This window comes from Miniopterus natalensis, chromosome 5 (genome assembly GCF_054644295.1).
Source record: "Miniopterus natalensis isolate mMinNat1 chromosome 5, mMinNat1.hap1, whole genome shotgun sequence".
Lineage (NCBI taxonomy): Eukaryota > Metazoa > Chordata > Mammalia > Chiroptera > Miniopteridae > Miniopterus > Miniopterus natalensis.
This window is the reverse complement of record NC_142085.1, coordinates 82,228,907-82,248,739: the sequence shown is the minus strand read 5'-3', so window position 1 is coordinate 82,248,739 and position 19,833 is coordinate 82,228,907. Positions and strand designations below refer to the sequence as shown.

Genomic DNA, 19,833 nt, shown 5'->3' with positions numbered 1-19,833 from the left:
TGTGGGAACTTCTCTTCCCGGCCCTGGAGCCCTGGGCTGGGGGCCTGCTGTGGGGCGGGACCCCTCGCTCCTCTGGGAAACCTCCGCCGCTGCCAAGATTCCCTCCCGGGTTTACCCCGCAGCACCGGGGGATGGGGTGGAGGGGGCGGGGGGTGGGGGAGGTGGGCCCGTGGCCGCGTCTCCGAGATTCAGCCCCAATCCACCCACGTCTCTGCCCCTCCTCCCGGTCTCGGTGCTGCTTCGGTTCCCTGGTTGTGGGGCTTCTGTGCAGCCGGATCTCAGGAGGCTCTGAGTGATGGTGGTTCTGTGTTTTAGTTGTAATTTTGATGTGGTTGCGGGAGGCGGCGGGTACAGCTGTTACTTACGCGCCATCTTGTTTGTGTCTCTCTCCACACGCATTTTAATGTTTCGAGTCATCCGAGTATCCAATATGTTCTCCTCCGTTGGAAGTGACAGAGGTTTTTCACCTGTCACCACTGACTTTTCGGTATCTGTGATGTGCTCCAGCACTCGCCTCACACTAACCAACACCTCCTTTCAGTCCCTGGTGGCTGGTCCTGTGGAGAGTAAGGGCCTTTTTCTACCCCTAGACCTAACATCGGGATTTGCATATGCTGGTAATGGCTATGAAGGATACAGACTAGTGGATACATTTAAAAATTAATTTAAGTCCTAGAGAACACAACCTCTGAAACTAACTCAAATGATACTGAGTCCAATGAGGGTTCATGGCCTAGGTCCAGAAGCAATACCAACAGTGGCAAAGTGGAGCCAGCGATGAACCCACAAGTTTTGGCCACCAACTAATGCTAGTTTCCTGTGTCTAAGACATATGCATAATTTTTAAAGCCATTTTTAAAGCAGAAATGTGTAGGACGTTAAGAGGTGGGGGAGAGGTGCCTGGCACCCTCACTGAGCGCCTGCCTGCCAGAGTCACATGCACTGAGGCACAGCAGATGGAAGGGCTTTGCTGGGAGTGCTATCTGCTAGCTCTAGAGCTCATATTGCTTCAAGTTCTAGAACCCTGAGAAAAAACTAAGATCCCACTATAAAAGGTATAAAACCACAACATTTAACAAGATTCCAAAGTGCTACTGATTCTTAGAAACTGACTTATAGTCATTATATTAATAAAGCCTTTATAGGTGAGGGATGGGTTTCAATTCATTCTCTCACTCTTTCTGCATTTACTGTGTATCTACAAGAAGACACGCTCGCGCTGGCCGGTGTGGCTCAGTTGGTTGGTCATCATCTCGTGCACCTGGGAGTTGCTAGTTTGATTCCTGGTCAGGGACACATGCCCAGGTTGCAGCTCGATCCCAGGTAGGGCGTGCAGGAGGCAGCTGATCGATATCATGCTCTCACACTGAGGAGGCAGCCAATTGATATTTTGTTCTCACATCGAGGTTTCTCTCTCTTTCTTTCTAAAATTTGGTAAACTATTCTTAAAAAAAGAAAAAAAAGTGGAAGAAAAAGAGGACAGCCCTGGGTTAGGCAAAGAAAAATATTAAGTACAGTGTAGTTCTTATCCTCAAGAAACATAGTCACATTCATTCTACAAATGGAAAGTTGAATTAATACCATTAACCGACTCACATCTCACAAGACAGAGCACCAGAGGATCGATTTTTTCCCCTATGATCTTAGCATTCTGTATCTGGTGGACATGCTGTTCTTTCTTCTACATTCAAACACCACCAATGCCTCTTTTACTTTTAACTTTATTTGGCAAAGCAGCACTGCATAAACTGTTCAGTAACCAGGACACAGCTTACACAGCATGTTAAATTCATATACATTATCAGCAGCAAATTAGAAACAGAAGAAATAATACTAAGCTATAAGTCTATAATTTTTAAAGAGAGAAAGGAAGAACTAGGTCAGTTATGTCCAATCTGAACTGCTGAGTGTTAAGGGACATCACTTTCCACCTTCTTAAATTTTAATATTTACAATTGCTTAGTTTTAAGGTAACAAAGCAGCTGATTGTATCTACAACATGCTATTCTATGACACCACATCAAAAGCTTTAAAAAGGAAGCTCATCTCTATTTTCTCAGTAGCATTTAACAGACATCCAAAAATCAAGAATTTTAACTTGTGAATGGTGGTGTTATCTGACACACAAAAGCAACCTGAAAAATTAACACTGGAACAGAATTAATTGTCTAAGAAAAGAAAAACCACTCTTCCAAATCAATTCACAAACTAAGTTTCCCATTTTGCAGAACCCCTTTGTTAAATATTTTAGAGTAAAATGTGGGCATGTTAAAGAAAGAACACATGTATACTTTGCATCCTTCCTCTACCAATTGGCTTTTGTGCCTCTGAAGAATTAAAAACCCTACAAAACCACACATTTTCATGCTAAGAAAAGAGTGTAACCAAGTCCAAAAAAAGCTGTGATGCTGTTGGTTTTCAAAAGCTTTGAGGACTGAGATGAGCAATCCATTGTAATATTATATACTGGTCAAGCTGATGTTGCTTTTACAGTTCGTCCCTGGAGGGAAAAGAGAGAAATGTGTAAGTAGGAGTTACATCCTGTAAAACCTGGCTCTCTAATAGTTTAGAAACAACTATTAAATCAGTAAAAATACACTGAGCCCCAAGCAATGTATTATTAAAAAAAGAGCAAATGGTCCCAAGTCCAAGCAAAAATGGAAATCAGCCATTTCAAACAACTCTCATGCAAATCCAGAATGAAGTATGAAACCTAAAGGGCCTGAATTCTTTTTAACTCTAAAGATAACTTTCTTTCTTCATGACCAAAAATTTAGAAAAATTACTTTTAGGTCTAGGATCTTGCTAATACTATTTATTGTAAAATGACAACTTGAGTATTTAAGAGTTCAAATAAATTTTTACAGTTATAGTCACAGCACTGGACAAAAATATAGCTTGTTGCTTAGGGTATCTGTCCGCAATTGCTGAGTGGGTCAATCTCAACCCAAACTCTTCGGGGGAAAAGCATCATCTGTAGGTATAATATACCTGTCAGCTGATTTCATAAGGCAGCTTTATCAGCTCCAAAAGAAACCATTCGCTCAGCCAGGTGTAGCACTGTACCAGCAACTGCCAGTGAGAGGGAGGAAGGAACAAAAATGCAATCTAAAATAAATGGTACGGTATGTAAATTACACCTCAACAAAGCTTTTAAAAGTGAAAAAAATCAAGCTACCCAAAAAGCCTAAAAGCTTCATATCTGAGGGTAATCTGAGTGACAAAAACACTGTTAAACACTCGGGTACTTCGGGAGTAAAGCAGTTTGATGTTTGCAACAAATCTCAAATAATTCAGGGAAAAAATACTACATATATGAATATACAGAGAGGGAAGGAGTAAGAAAGCAAATGTGGAAAAATGTTAATAATTGGTAACTCTGGATGAAGAGATTCAGGAGTTCTTTATAATATTCTTACAAATGTTCTGTAATAAAAAGTTTTAAAGAAGTTGTTAGAATAAATTTGTAAGGAATGTAAAGAGCTAAAATTTTCCAGGTAAGTGGTGAGTTAAGAAATTATCAGACAATATGTTTTTCTTTTTTAATTTAATTTTGTAAACTGTGCATGAAAATATTTTTAAAATTACTTCTCCCATAAGCTACCTTTGTCATACAGTACTAGATAACTTTTTAAACAATAAATCATCAGTTCTGGCTCCACTTAATATATTCTTCTAAATAACTTAAGTACTATATTTCTCATAGAATAGCTTTTACTTAAAATCATGCATTAAAATACTTACAAGCCGTGGCAAAGGGCTCTATTCATAAATTAAACTCACTTGTGCTTTTTATATATGAATTGAAGATACCATTATAGTTTTTAAATAATTTACCACGTGTTATTTGCCTGTTACAAGGCATTAAGGATAGAGTAAATAAATATCCTCATTGCCCAACAACAGAGTACAACATTCCAAGTACCTTCTCCATTTAGGAAAATTTTAAGAAAATGGATAGAAACTCTCAACAAAGTGGGTACAGAGGGAACGTACCTCAACATAACAAAGGCCACATATGACAAGCCCACAGCTAACATCACACTCAACGGTGAAAAGCTGAAAGCTTTTCCTCTAAGATCAGGAACAAGACAAGGATGCCCACTCTTGCCACTGTTATTCAACATAGTACTGGAAATCCTAGCCAGAGCAATTAGGCAAGAAAAAGAAATAAAAGGCATCAAAATCGGAAAAGAAGAAATAAAACTGTCTCTTTTTGCAGATGACATATTATATTTAGAAAACCCTAGAGCCACTACCAAAAAGTTTTAGAATAAACTAATTCAATAAAGTTGCAGGATACAAAATCAATATACAAAAATCAGTTGTATTTCTATACACTAATAATGAACTATCAGAAAGAGAAATTAAGAAAACAATTCTATTTACAATTTCATCAAAAAGAATAAAATACCTAGGAATAAATTTAACCAGTGAGGTGAAAGATCTATACACTGAAAATCATAAAACATTAATAAGACACAAATAAATAGATATTCCATGCTCATGAATTGGAAGAATTAATACTGCTAAAATATCCATACTATCCAAAGCAATCTACTGATTCAGTGCAGTCCCCATCATAATTCCAACAGCATTTTTCACAGAAATAAAACAAACACTCTTAAAATTTGTATAGAACCACAAAAATCCCAAAGCAATAACATCAGAAAGAAGAACATGGTGGAGATATCGCACTTCCTGATCTTAAACTATATTACAAAGCTATAGTTATCACAGCAGGAGGTTATTTGCATAAAAACACTTAGATCAGTGGAACACAACAGAAAGTTCAGAAATAAACCCATACATATATGGTCAATTAATTAAAAAATTAAGAATACACTGTGGTAAAACAATAGTGTCTTTAGTAAATGATGCTGGGAAAACTGGACAGCCACATGAAAAAGAGTGAAACTGGACCCCTATCTTACACCATACACACACAAAAATTCAAAATGGATTAAAAAATTGAACATAAGACCTAAAAACACAAAACTAAACTTACTGTGGTAATCATTTTAGAATATAAACATATATCAAAGTATTACTTTGTATACTTAAAACTAACACAACACTGTAGGTCAATTATATCTCAATAAAACTGGAAAAAATCATGTTGTAAAAAAATGTTCAATGATGGAAAGAATGTTGATGGCATTTTATGAAATGAAAAGATTATGAAATAATGCTATTGTATGACCTCAGGATTACAAAAGAGATGTACATAGATGCATGGATAAAAGAGTAAAAAAATTTACCAAAACATTAATAGTGGTTATCTTGGGCTCTGTGATTATGGGTGATTTTTACTTTATTCCTTGTACTTTTTTCTTTTTGATACACATGCATTACTTTGGTGTCAGTAACAGTATTGTGAAAAACAAATACAGGGAAATGCTTAGCACTAAAATGAAAAAAATTAAGTTTATGGACCTGATTTTAACATTTGGGTACCAAAGAAAACCAAAAAGTTGCTGCCCATGCGTGTATAACCCTGTCATACCCTAATACTCCAAAATCTGTATATATGTCAAGTTATTAATTCCTAATGTTCAAAATTCTACATCATTATATCTTTCTTTGTCGGACTTACATATATAGATCATTTACAATAAGAAGTAGCTTGTTCTAAATTTCTAGAGACTCTTAAAATGGCTATATATGTGCTAAATATTTTCATTAGGTTAATAACTGTATATATTTATTATTTTGTTATAAAATATATAATTATACACAATTTACCAGGTTAATAACTCTATGCTAACATTTAGTATTATATATTTTAACATCTAGTATTATATATTCATTTTTTAAAAATATGTTCTTATGGATTTTTTTTTTTTAAGAGAGGGAGAGGGAAAGAGAGAGAAACACTGATGTGAGAAACACTGATCCATTGCCTCCAGCACAGGCCCCAACTGGGGATTGAACCCACAATCTGGGTACGTGCCCTGACTGGAATCAAACTGGCAACCTTTTGGTGCACAGGACAACACTCAACCAACTGAGTCACACTAGCCAGGGCATAGTATTATATATTCTTGATCAAAAACAAATAAAGAGATGTATTACCATAAAACAACAATTAAAATACATGAATGTTTTCTAGCTAATGGGTTTTCCCAGGTAATAAAGGCTTTGCACAAAGACTAATGAACGACATAAAAAGAATTTCAAAGCAACAGAATATATCCCTGCCTTTAAGGATGCAAAATATGTCATAATGTAATATATGTAAAGAAATTTAAAAGGGACAATATAGAACAATATGGAACATGCTCAATTGGATACCCTAGGACCTGTACTGTCAATCCTAGAAATGCCCCCATCGCTTCATAACATCTCTTCCATGTGTGCATGTATTTTAAGAAGACATTGATAAAGTGCTTATGGAACGAGAACCCTGAAACATTCCTCAGTTTCACAAACCAGAGGCTAACTTACGCCACTGACTTTAGGGCTATTAAAAACAAAAATTAAATAAAACCAAAAGATGAACAAACTAGTGTGTGTGTGTGTGTGTGTGTGTAAACAATAGTTTATAGTTTGTATATAAACAATATATATATAAATAGTTTATAGTTTATTTTATATACATACATATAACATAAAACCAAAAAATTAACAAACTATTGTTTACATATATAATATAAAATAAAATAAAAATTTTTTAAAGTATTAAGAGTTTATGAAACAACTAATACAATTAATTATTACACATCCTTAGTCATGAACATAATACCACAGATTCCAGGTCTACGACCTATACAGCTGGCATTCTCTCCTCTTTTATTAATCTACCAAATTAAAAGTGATATTTTTCAAAGCATAAAGAGGCATAAGCTGAAGTTCAGGTTTTGGGTTTTATTTGGCAGTAGAAAAATTTTTTAAATATTTTTTAATAGATTTTTAGAGAGGAAGGGGGAGGGAAGGAGACAGAAGGAAACATTAACGTGAGAGCGAAACATCTCTTGGTTGCCTCCCGCACGCCCCCAACCAGGGATCCAGCCCTGACAGGCATCGAAACTGCAACCTTTCATGCAGGGGACAGTGCCCAACCAACCGCGGAGCCACAGGGGCCGGGGCGTGTTTGGCAGTAGAATTTGCCATGTCCACTAGTTCCCTTTTTCCCTAAGTAGTTTGTATGGCATCTCCTTGGCAAACACTGGATCTCCCGCTCTCAGAGCACTGCAACTAGCTCTGGGCTCCTCTAAGAGGAGGGAAAGCTGGTGAGACCCGAGAGAAGGCTCGTAACGAAGTACTAGGATGAGTTGCTAACTTAATCCCAAAGAAAATCCGACGGAGCAGAAATCATCTAGCCTGGCAAGAAAAGAAGGAGCTTTTTAGATGACGACTCCCAAATGTGAGATGGGCACTTAGAAAACTAAGGGCCTTCTCCCCGCATTCTATCCTTACTACCACGGCCTTAGTTCAGCCACCGCCACTTCACCCGACTGCTAAAGCCACCTCTTGTTACTGCCTCTAGTCTTGCCCCTTTCCCGCCTACTCTACGCACAGTCAGTTATCTTCCAGAAATGTAATTCTCTTCACTGCCTGGCTTCAACACTTCAGCTGCTCTCTGCAGTCCTCAAGGCAGAGTCTAAACACTACAGTGAGCCGCAAGAACTTTTAAATCACGAAATACCTGACTATTTAGTCAGGGGCACTGACCTCCTTTCCCTTAGATTGTAAAAAAAAAAAAAAAAGACAACAGCCAACATAACAATAGCATCCAGTATGAATGAATCAAAATTATACCTATTTTTTGGTCAGATTGGCAAAAATATATATATATTGGTGTGCCGCAGAATTGTAATCATTAGTTTACGCCTGCCATGAGATGAAAAAAGTTAAAAATCGCTGTTCTATAGGTATACCTCAGAGGTATTGTAGGTCCCGGTCCAGACAATGGCAATAAAGTGACAATTAAGTGAGCCACATAAATTCTTTGTTTTCCTCAGTGCATATAATGGTTATGTTTATACTGTAGTATAGTAGGTGTACAATAATAGCATTATGTCTTCAAAAAACCAATGCACATATGTTAATTTTAAAAGGTCTTATTGTTAACAAATGCTAACTATCACCGAGCCTCCAGCGAGTCGTGACCTTTTTGCTGGTGGGGTCATGCCTCAATGTTGATGGCTGCTGACTGGTCCCGGAGGTGGTTGTTGAAGGCTGGGGTGGCTGTGGCAACTTCTTAAAATAAGAACAATGAAGTCTGCCAGATCGACTGACTCTTCTTTTCACCAACAATTCTCTGTAGCATGTGATGCCATCTGATAGCATTTTACCCACAGAACTTTTTTCAAAATTGGAGTCAACCCTCTTCAACCCTGCCACTGCTTTATCAAACAAGTTTATGTAATATTCTAAATCCTTTGTTGTCATTTCAACAATCTCCACAGCACCTTCACCAGGCATAGATTCCATCTCAAGAAACCACTTTCTTTGAGAAGAAACTCGTAATCCATTCAAGTTATGTCATGAGATTGCAGCAATTCAGTTACATCTTCAGGTTCCACTTCTAATTCTAGTTCTCTTGCTATTTCCACTACATCTAGAGTTACTTCCTCCACTGAAGTCTTGAACCCCTCCAAGTCATTCACGAGAACTGAAATCAACTTCTTCCAAATCCCTGTTTATGTGGACATCTTGACCTCTTCTCATGAATCATGAATGTTCTTAATCGCATCTAGAATGGTGAATCCATTCCAGATTTTCAGTTAACTTTGCCCAAATCCAACAGAGTGATCACTACATGTGTCAACTATAGCCTTACAAAATGTCTTTCTTAAATAATAAGACTTGAAAGTCAAAATTACACCTTAATCTATGGGCTGCAGAATGGGTGCTATGTTAATAGGCATGAAAACAACATTAATCTTGTACATCTTCACCAGAGCTCTTAAGTGCCCACAGGCATTGACAATGAATAGTAATATTTTGAAAGGAATCTTTTTTCTGAGCAATAGGTCTCAACAGTGGGCTTAAAATATTCAGTAAACCATGTTGTAGACAGATGTGCTGTTATCCAGGCTCTATTCTTCCATTTACAGAGCACAGGCAGAGGAGATTTAGTGTAATTCTTAAGGGCCCTGGGATTTTCCAAACGGTAAATGAGCACTGGCTTCGACCTAGTAACCAGCTGCATGAGCCCTGACAGAGAGTCAGCCTGTCCTTTGCAGCTTTGAAGCCAGGCATTGGTTTCTCCTCTCCAGCTATGAACGTCTTAGACGGTACCTTCTTCCAACATAAGGACGGCTGTTTGGTTTACATGAGAAATCTGGTCAGTGCAGCCACCTTCTGGACAACGAGCTGCAGCTCCTACGTCAGCAGCTGCCGCCTCACCTTGCATTCTGTGTTCCGGAGATGCCCCTTCCTTAAACATCATAAACCAGTATCTACTAGCTTCCAACTTCTGCAGTTTCCTCACCTCTCTCAGCCTTCAGAGAACTGAAGGGATTTCGAACCTTCTCCTGGCTTTGGCTTAAGAGAATTTTGTGGGTGGCTTGTTCTTTTATATAGAGACCAATAAAACTTTCTCCATATCAGCAATAGGCAGTTCTACTTTATCATTCATGTTTACTGGAGTAGCACTTTTAATTTCCTTCAAGAACTTTTCCTTTGCATTCACAACTTGGCTAACTGTTGGAGCAAGAAGCCTAGTTTTTGGTCTGTCTCAGCTTTCCACATGCCTTCCTCACTAAGCTTAATCATTTCTAGCTTTTGATTTAAAGTGAGAAACATGCAACTCTTTCTTTCACTTGAACACTAAGAAGCCATTGTAGGCTTATTGATTGGCTTAATTTCAATATTCACGTGTCTCAAGGAGAGGGAGCGAGATGGGGGAACAGACGGTTGGTGGAGCAGTCAGAACACACACAAGTTAGCGATTAAGTTAACCATCTTATATGGGCATGGCTCATAGTGCCCCAAAACAATTACAACAGCAATATCAAAGATCACTGATCACAGATCACCACAACAAATATAGTAAGAATAAAAAAGTCAGAAATATTTCTAGAATTACCGAAATGTGACACTGAGACACAGAGTGAGCAAATGCTGTTGGAAAAATGGTGGCCAAAGACTTGCTGAACTCAGGATTGCCACAAACCTTCAATTTGTAAAATAACAGTATCTGTAAAGGGCAATAAAACAATAAAACAGCAATAAAATGAGGTATGCGTGTAACTGCCCGTTTGTCTCCGTCTATGGGTTTTTTGGATCTGCCACATGACTGTGAGTTCCACAAGAAGGGTCAGTTTCAGAGTCACAGCTGTGTGTTCCCGAACTAGCGGGATACACAGTGGGCACACACATGCTTATTAATGAAGGTATTAAGAAGGTCCTCAGACTAAAAAATATTTAACAGCAAAACAACTCCTCCTGTTGTCCCTGGTCCCTGAGTCTGTCGGTCTCCTTAACTGGTCCCCATAACCTCCTCCATATGTCTTTGATTAGTCCCTTCATTGAAATCAATTCAAAATCTTAGCTGAATACTTTGTTTCCTGCCTGGACCCTGACTGATAAGTTTATGAACACAAATAGAAATAGCAGACTAATGGTCTCTTAAGACTCGTAAGTTAACTGTTGATGTTTTACCCTTTCAAACATCCTGTTTTCTAGTATTTTTTACAGTACAAAAAAAATTTTTATTGACTTGTAGAGAGGGAGGATAGGAGAGGGAGAAAGAGAGAGAGAGAGATCAATGTGAGAGAGAAACATCAATTGTTGCCTCTTGTACACACCCCGACTGGAGACTGAACCTGAAACCTTGGTATGTGTCCTGACTGCGAATCGAACCCATGACCTTCCAGTGCACAGGATGACGCTCCAACCAATTGAGCCACACCAGCCGGGGCAAAAAAGGTTTTTAATGTAATTGTTTAATATATAAAAACAGTTAATATAATAATTGTTTTTTTCACCTTTATATTCTTTAAAACTTAAGATTTATAATTAAGTAATTGATTATCTTTGTAATTAGAACTACATCTTTGGATCAAGTACATGTAGAAAAATGTACTTGAACAAATAGAAAATTTACAATAAAAAAATTAGAAAGTCCTCCTAGTACAAGAGAAACATTTCCAAGGACACATACATGTAAAATTGTTCTGAGAAAGCTGAAGGCCAAAGAGAAAAACAAGTATATATACATTTAAATATTTGGTAATTGACTCATTAGCCATAATTTTAGTTATTCTAAATTTAATATAAATAGTTTAGTCTCACGAGGGGTGAACACAGGTGTTGTGGAAGCCTAAAGCTTACGGGGGGGGGGGGGGGGGGAGGTTCTTTATAATACAGGTGTTGTGGAAACCTAAAGCTTATATAGGGGGAGGGGTCTCTTTATGATGAGAAATAAGAAGGAAAACTAAAAACAAGACTATTCATATAATATTAGGTATAAGCCAGGAAGGACCCTAAGCAAGCAAGGGCCCTAAAGCCAAAAATCCACCTCTGGTTGTCAAAACAAAATACCTTTTCTCTTTCATTAAATTAAAGGTAGAATGCTCAATACTAGTATTTACTGTAAATAAGAACTTCAAACTTATAAATAAAAATCTGAGCTCTTACTTGACATCCTATTCAGTGGTGCTTGCCCCCTTTACACAGTATCACGCAGGCATGTAAAGGTATGACCGCGCCAGAAGCAACGTGAACGAAGGCTGAACTTAGCTGTCTAACTACATCTGCTTCTAACTGACAAGCCTGAAAGCTTTTTGTTTTGTTTTTTTAAGAAGTGCCTGTGCTCCAGATTAGAATTCAAAGAAAACAACTTTATAACAACATTACGTGAAGAACAAAATGCAGTTCCCAGTAAGACATCTCAGAAATGGCCAATAAGAATTTAAAGTAAAACTCAGTTTGAACTGAGCTGAGTTACATTCATTACCATTTTTGCAATTAAACATTCATTCAAAAATAAAATGAGAAATTTATTAAATTTACAATCACCATATTACCTACTAAGAAAATAATTATCTTAAAATAAGTACCTCTGTCAAATAAAAATAGATTCTAAAACAAGGCAGCTGTAAAGCCTTTCTCATTTTGGCGTTTAATTCCAAGTGCTCGTGGCTGGTGTCACTCTGCTTCCGGATCCCACCCTCCGCGTGGGAGGGAGTGGGAAAGAACAGGAAAAGCCCCGGTTCCAAACAAAGTATTCAGATTATGCTGAGATGTACAACTAAGGGGGCGTCGGCATGCGCCATGCTGTGCTGGGGGCTGTGCCGCATGCTGCTGCACCTTTGGGTGGGTTTGTGAGACCTGGGCACTCCCTTCGAGCTGACAATCCTTTGCTGTATTAAGCAGGTTAGAAACTGGCTGGCCCGTTCCACAGAATGGCAATAAGTTTATTTGTTATAGGGGCTCTGAAGCAACAGCTGGACATGAAACAGGCACAGGCTGTGAGAATCGTGAAGGTGACTGGAAGAGGAGCCAGGCTGAGGGAGACTGCCCTTCCTCTCTGGGATTCTGACACCTTGGAAAACTCGGACAGGAGTATCTCTTCCCGTCTTTCTCTTTACAACAAAGCTACAAGAGAGAGTGAACTGGGGCAGGAAATGATGGCCCCTTCTCTTCAAACCAAAGCCTTTGCTTCCAGGACCATACAGCAGCTATAAAAATTATCTGTAAATACAGAAACAGAGTGGCTGATGATAAACTCTCTTAGCACCAACCTGCGGCTGAAAGCCTCTTTAAAAAAACACCTTTGTGCCAACCAAGTCTCACCCTCCCTTCCCCAAAGATGTGGGTTAAACCAAAAGAAGAGTAGACCATGCAAAATGTTTCTACACTTTTAATGTAGTGAATTTCTGATGTTAAGATGGAGCAGCGTAAAGGTGATAACCAAACAAACAGCTCTGGCAGGCTAACGGCTTAAAATGCACACCCTTCACCTTGCGTGTGTGGAAGAAGAAAGAGCAGAAGATAAAATCACTTCCACCTGGACCACTGCTTCTCTTTATCTGTCAAAGGCACGTAGATCACTCCCATCAGAGGCTTCATTTTGACACTGCCGTCTTGCAGCTTGTCATACTGCTCCAGCATCTGATTTCCTCCCGCGGGGCCGACGGGCAGTATCAGCCTTCCGCCAGGCTTTAACTGGTCTATCAGCTAAAAGAAAAAACACAAAACATGTGCACACCAAGTCACGGATTTTACAGTCATGTGACATCTCTATAAGCAGCCTCCAGTGTCCCTGGGCGGACCGTACAAATGCGCCCCATCTGGTGCACAAATACTCGAATGGCTGAACTGATCGCTCAGCTCCCACCTGCTCGTGAATCTACCTCTCCTACTGCACTACAAGGTCTCGACGACAGCCTAGTGCCCCTAGCACCTAACAGAGCACCTCGTGACAACTGCAGCGCTCGAACGTTTGGGCTGAACACAAAACGTACAACGATGCTCTCGGGAAGCCCAACAGCAAAGCTGGAAATTCCAACGCCTGGGTGCTTGTTCTGAACCTGCGGTTTGGAGGGGAAGGGTAGAAAGCCTGCAAGGAGCCCCCATCACTGTGGAGTTTAGGGCATCACTCAACCAAAGCTAAGGGAGCCGTGGTTTTACAACTGAATTTAGGATTGCTGGCGCCGAGGCGAAGGAAGGTAGGGCTGGAGCCCCTGCGCGTTAGAACGAGGACCCGTCAGTGAAGAACCGAGGCTCAGTTTTAAAACCACGTTACCATTCGAACGCAGCTTTACAAACCGCCACGAGTCAAAACACAATGAGAAAGAAACCTTACTTTGAATACTATTATTCCCCCAAAACGGTGTCTCGGTTTTAAAAAATTGTTTTAAACCTCACCCAAGGATATTTTCTCCACTGCTCTTCAGGGGGGGAGAGGGGGCAGAGAGACATCGACCGGCTGCCTCCCGCACGCGTGCTGACCAGGCGGGGACCCAGCCTGCAGCCGGGGTGCGTGCCCTCGGCCACAATCGAACCCGGGACCCTTCAGTCTGAGGGACAGCCCTCTAACCACTGAGGCAACCCAGCTAGGGCTCAATTAAAATTTTGGTTTCAGCAAGTCTTTTTTGCCCATTTTAATGTTTATCAAAGCAGGATTTGCTAGGATTGAGTTATTTTCTAAACGTCAAGATTTGTAATGAAAGCCAGCAGGCTGCTTCCCTCTCCCCGTCTTGCTTCCTAAATCCAGTCATTTTAACCCTTTCAGCTGTGTCTTCCATTCTTACTTTTTAATTGGAAGTGTTTATTTCTAAAGGGTGTCTTTTATTTTTTTTAATTGAGATATAATTGGCATATAATATTGGATTAGTTTTAGGTATACAACAATTTGAATATATATTATGTTGCAAAATGATCACCACATTTTAAGTTTAATTGTCTTCCATCACCACACAGTTACAATTTTTTTCTTGTGATGAGAATTTTTAAGATATACTCTTAGCAACTTTCAAGCATACCATTTAGAATGAACTACAGTCACATTTACTTTTGAATTTCAAATTATATGCTGATGAGGACTGAGCTCTCTTACATGTATTCTAATTTTCCCCAATCCAACCAATATAGTTTTTTATTTCAACCATTTTCAGTTGTGACTGTAAATATAATTTGCAGCTGAGCCAAGAGGTACTCAGTGATTGTTTCCTTTCTTATAACAGTTGTTTCCCTGCAGTTAAAAACTGAAGCCTTTTCTTTTCTCACTCAATTTCCTTTGTAACTGTTTCCAAACCTTTGTGTGTTCCAACAACTTCTCAATGAAATTTTTAGTCAAACCTATCGAATTAGTGTCTTGTCTTTTTGGGTAGCCTTTTCTAGGGCCCCCCTCTGGCTGCTCCAGGTCTGCACTGGTGATCCTCCGGACTGCTCAGCTTTCACCCTGGGACTCCCTTTGTAACACTACTGGGAACTCGCGTCACCTCTCCTGAAAGATGTCCCACCCTCCTACATCCCCATGGCTTCCTAGTTTTGATTTTTCCTACTGTCTCTCTCCTTTCTCATTTTTTGCTAATATGATTGAAGCAACTCCTCCAGAAGTGTTCTGTGAAACAGTACCTAGAGTATTTTTAAAGAGAGCAGTTGAGATTTGCAAGTTTAAAACTATCTTTATCCTACGTAAGTATTTGGCAATATGTGCGGGCAAGGTTGGAAATCATTTTCAGTTTAGAACTGTGATGGTTTGTTCCTCTGTCCTGTTTATTCTTTTTTTTAAAATTGATTTTAGGGAGAAGGGAGAGTGATAGAAAGAAACACTGATCATCGATCAGCCACCTCCCCCTCCCCGCCACACACACCGGGGTCGAGCCCGCAGTCCCGGCATGAGCCCTGACCGGGAATTGCGCCTGTGACTGCTGGGTGCCCGGGTCCACGCTCAACCACTGAGCCACAGCAGCCGGGCCGCCCTGTGATGCTAACGCTGCTGCTCTGCAGCCGTGCCTATCTGGTCGCCAATCCTTAACAGGTTATCCTTTTTGTTTCTCTAGAAACTTAGACTCTTCTCTTTGTCCCTAGGGTTCTGCAATTTCACAGTGATATTGTGCTTATTTTTTCCTTTCCTTTTTAAAAAAATTCATTGTACTGGACACTCAATAGATCTTTTCAAACTACAGGATCATGTCTTCAGCTCTTGGATAGCTTTTTACTTAGGACTTAAGACTGATTGTTCCTTACAAGAATTTCCCGCCGCAGCCCCTTTCAGACCCAGGCCTCCTCTCTGGCTTCCCAGGTCCCGATGCCTCCGATTTCTAGGCCCTTCCAGAGGCCTGCATTGACAGTGCCCTCTGCGGTCCCTGAGTCGATTACTACTCCACCTGCTTTCTCTCTCCACACTCTGTGGAGCCCAGGGCTGCAGGTAGAATCTAGAGAGTTGCACAGAATGCGTCTTCCTGTTTCTTGTTTTTCTAGTTGCTTTGGGGTGACACCCAAGAGGAGCATAAACATCTCTACTCTGTTATCCTAAAACCAGAAAGACGCTTCAGTATGTATAAAAGACGCCTATAATACTTACAAGCGCTAGTATGTTTAAAATCATATTGAGCTCAAGCTAGAAATGTCCTTCAAGATCATCTCAGGGTCTTCGTGGAGAAAATGAGTCCTGCACCCAAGTCCCTTCAATTAAACACAGTTCTATTTCAGATTTTAACTGTTTGTACTAGGCTGCTGCTATTTTTTTAAATAAAAACTAAAAACTACTGATCATGTGCTCAAATATGAAAACTCTCTGAGCTATTCATTTATTATTTGTATACTTTTATTCTGATTTATATACTTTTCTACACACGTTACTGCTTCAATTAAAATGTGTTAAAAAACCACTGGTTTAGTCTTTAAAACATACACACACACTAGATAACAGAGTCAGAGAGAATAAGTCATTTCCCCAAAGTCATTTAGCCAGTAAGTAGCAAGTCAGTGATTAGAACACATTCCCAACTTCCAGCTTCTCATAACTGATCTAAACACACACAAAAAGAACTCTTTCCAGGCTGGGGAGCGGATGAGACTGAGCAGAAAAGACGACGTCACTGTCATCTAGTCAAGAACTATGTAAATTTCCTATGGAACAGAAACCTAAGACTTCAGTGAACTTAACCAAGGATTACTAAGGGCTGGCGTAAGCTTATCAGAGTCATACAAAATGAAAAATCAATTTTGCGCTTAAAGACTTCCTTGACTACCCTAAAACATATAACATGGGATACCCTCCCTCACTGCAGCGATGAAAATTCTCCTACTCCGACGGCCAGTTCACGCTCCGTCCTGTATGAAGTCTCTCCGACCGCTCTATGCAAAATTCTTCCGCTGCCTTGAACTACAGTAGGATTTTCTTTTTCATTCAATATACATCATATATTAATGATACGGTATCACATCACTAATTTCCCTGTTACATGTATGACACAGCTCTCCTAGGGTGCAAACTTTGTGAGGGTAAAATGTATGACAAACACTTCCTGGCCTCTCCCAGGCACCCAACGGTCTTGCATATTCTGGTATTTACTAAAATACCAAGTGGGTCATGAACTCCAGAGGGATGTTCCCAATTCTATTGGTAGACTAGCTCTTTGCTGGATCAAATACTGCCTCAAAAGACAGCCATGAACTGGGGTTTAGTAATCTTGATGCCATTTATACATATGAAAAATAAATTACCTAACTGTAACTGAAGTGCACGACATAAAAGTCTAATTCTATTTTGAACACCATCTAGAATTATTTCCCTATACATCTTTGAGAATTTTAGTTGAGTAAAACGCAAACACAGAAAGAAACAACTCACTGCCTGGGGCACAACTGGGGCTGCAGCGCCTACGTGAATAGCATCATAAGGGGCTTCTTCGGCATATCCCATTCTTCCATCCCCCACTGAAAGAAAAAAATCAAGCGTTCAATACCTGTTCAGATCAAAGTACTTAGTGTACAGATGTTAAAGCAGGGAACGGACAGGGTTTTTTTTTTTGTTATTTTTTAAATAAATGATGATGGGACAACTGAATATGCATATGAAACAAATATATACTTGGAGCCCAACACCTCATATATACACAAATATCAATGTCAGGAAGGTCAAAGACCTAAATGTGAAAAGCTAAAATAATAAAGCTTCTGAGAAATAACATAGAAGAGTATCTTCATGACTTCAGAGTAGCCTTAAGCAGGACACAGAAAGGACAGGAAAAAACTGGTAATTCTGGCTACATTAAAATTAAAAATTGCTATTTATTAAAAAAGTACCAATATGAGAGCAAAAAGGCATGCCACAGAGTGGGAGAAAAGATTTATAATATGAGTAAATAGACAAACGGCCAGTCTCCAGAAGTCCTATAAATCAAAGAAAAATATAAATAATTCAATATCTGACCAGGGAGTTCACAAAAAAGGAAATCTAAATGCCAAACATTTAGTGTTCAACCTCACTGGTTAATAGGAAAATACAAAATTAAAATCACACAGATACTGCTGTACACTCACTAAGTGGACAAAAAGAAAAGTCTAATAATACCAAGTGTTGGCAGAGATGTAGAGTAATAGGAACCCTGACACACTGCTGATGGGAATGTAAATTGGTTCAATCACTTTAAAAAACAGTTTTGCAATATCTATGGTAACCCTGTGAACCTACAATAACACTCCTACAGAAATGAGTGCTTGTATAATGAATGTATATATGTACGAATCTGGGCTTAATACACGTATGTTCACAGCAGCATTTTAGATATTTCCAAATTAGAAATAACCCAAAATACCCATCTACAGTAGAAGTGACAGATGTTGGTGATATTCTCACAATGGAGTGCTCTACAGCAATAGAAATGAACTGTATACAAGGAGACGGGTGAATCTCACACACACAGTACTGAATGAAAGTCATTCACTGTAGAATGTACACTGCATGGTTCCATTTATCTAAAGTTCAAAATTAAACATTGTTTTTGGAAGTATAATTAGACGGTAAATGCATATAAGTAATGACACTGGTTACCGCTAGAGAGAAGGGAGGCAGTTATGATGAGGGAAAGGGAAGCTGAGGGCCTCCAGGTACGAATAATATTTCATTTCCTGATCAGTGCGGTGCCTGAACAGGTATTTATTAAGCTTCACCCTTATGCTTTATGCATTTTTTAATGTTCTTTATTTTTCCAATACAAAATGTGCTCCTATGGAAGTATGTCCATTGTCTATCGCTGAGTGGAAAAGGCAAACTCCAGGGTAATAATACAGTATGAGTTAAAGAAAACTCTGCGTGTGTGCAGTTTATTCACACATATACTTATATACCTGGAAAACTGAAAAGGGAAGAGGAGGGGATTTCTGTTTTATCTTACACATCTCTGCACTCTTTAAATTTTTTATAATGAGCACTTGTTACTTTGGTATTACTTCTGAAAAAGCAATGAAGAAAGAACTCAATTCAACATGGGCACTTTCTGGAACAGCTGACAGCCAGGCACCCACGATCCAGGTAGAACTAGCGTAACATTGACAAGCAATTAGCCCTACCCGACTTGGCTCAGTGGTTAGAGCGTCGGCCTATGGACTGAAGGATCCCGGGTTCGATTCCAGCCAAGGGCGCTGTGCCCCGGCTGCAGGCTTCAGTTCCCAGCCCTTGTCGGGGCTTGTGTGCGAGGCAACCAATAGATGTGTCTCTCACATTGATGTTTCTCTCTCTCTCTCTCCCACTCTCTAAAAGCAGTGGAAAAAATATCCTTGGGTGAGGATTTAAAAAAAAAAAAAAAAAAAGCAGTAATTAGCTCAGAGTATGATTTAGCTTGCATGGGGAAAATCTGAAAATAAAAATTCTGCAGAGAGGAAGTTTTTTGTTTTCTGATACTCACCAATCAGCTGCACTCTCCCTGAAGACAAAAGTGTTGGGTCATCCTTTCTGACATTATTTATTGAGTCGTCTACTAGCTCTTTAATGTGGTCAATTCCTACGACTTTTCCACTAGCTCCAACCTAGAAATGAGAAGAATTCAATAGCTCACTGGTCTAAATTTGTCTTTCTAAAGTGTCATTAAAGTGCTTCCTTATGTAAAGTCCTATTCTGCAATGAGAAATGAAGACAATTCCATTTATTATAAATTATTTACCAATTATAACTTTCCCAACTATAACCCTCAAATAAATAATTATATTTCAGTAATTAAAAAGCTAGAATAAATTATAAAAACTTGTAATACTAAGGAAAATGCTATCATTCTTCAATTTATCATTTTTAAATCCAGGACCATGATGGAGGGCTTAACTGCCAATATTAAGTGGTAGTTAATGCAATCATTTCTACTCACATTAAACCTAGAAGTGTGACTTTAAATATTAAAGTGTTACAGCTCTGGCTGGGTGGCTCGGTTGGAC

At 39.2% G+C, this 19,833-nt stretch overlaps 1 protein-coding gene across 1 annotated transcript in view; it reads right to left on the bottom strand.

The window, feature by feature from the left end:
• Positions 1 to 2,996: 2,996 nt before the first annotated feature.
• PCMT1 (protein-L-isoaspartate (D-aspartate) O-methyltransferase) overlaps positions 2,997 to 19,833 on the bottom strand; it is a 33,430-nt gene continuing 16,593 nt past the window's right edge. The window contains 5 exon segments of the mRNA XM_087817684.1: positions 2,997 to 3,056; positions 3,058 to 3,072; positions 12,962 to 13,131; positions 17,258 to 17,343; positions 19,314 to 19,434. Coding sequence (XP_087673810.1) covers positions 3,005 to 3,056; positions 3,058 to 3,072; positions 12,962 to 13,131; positions 17,258 to 17,343; positions 19,314 to 19,434 — 444 coding nt within the window. The 3' untranslated portion in view covers positions 2,997 to 3,004.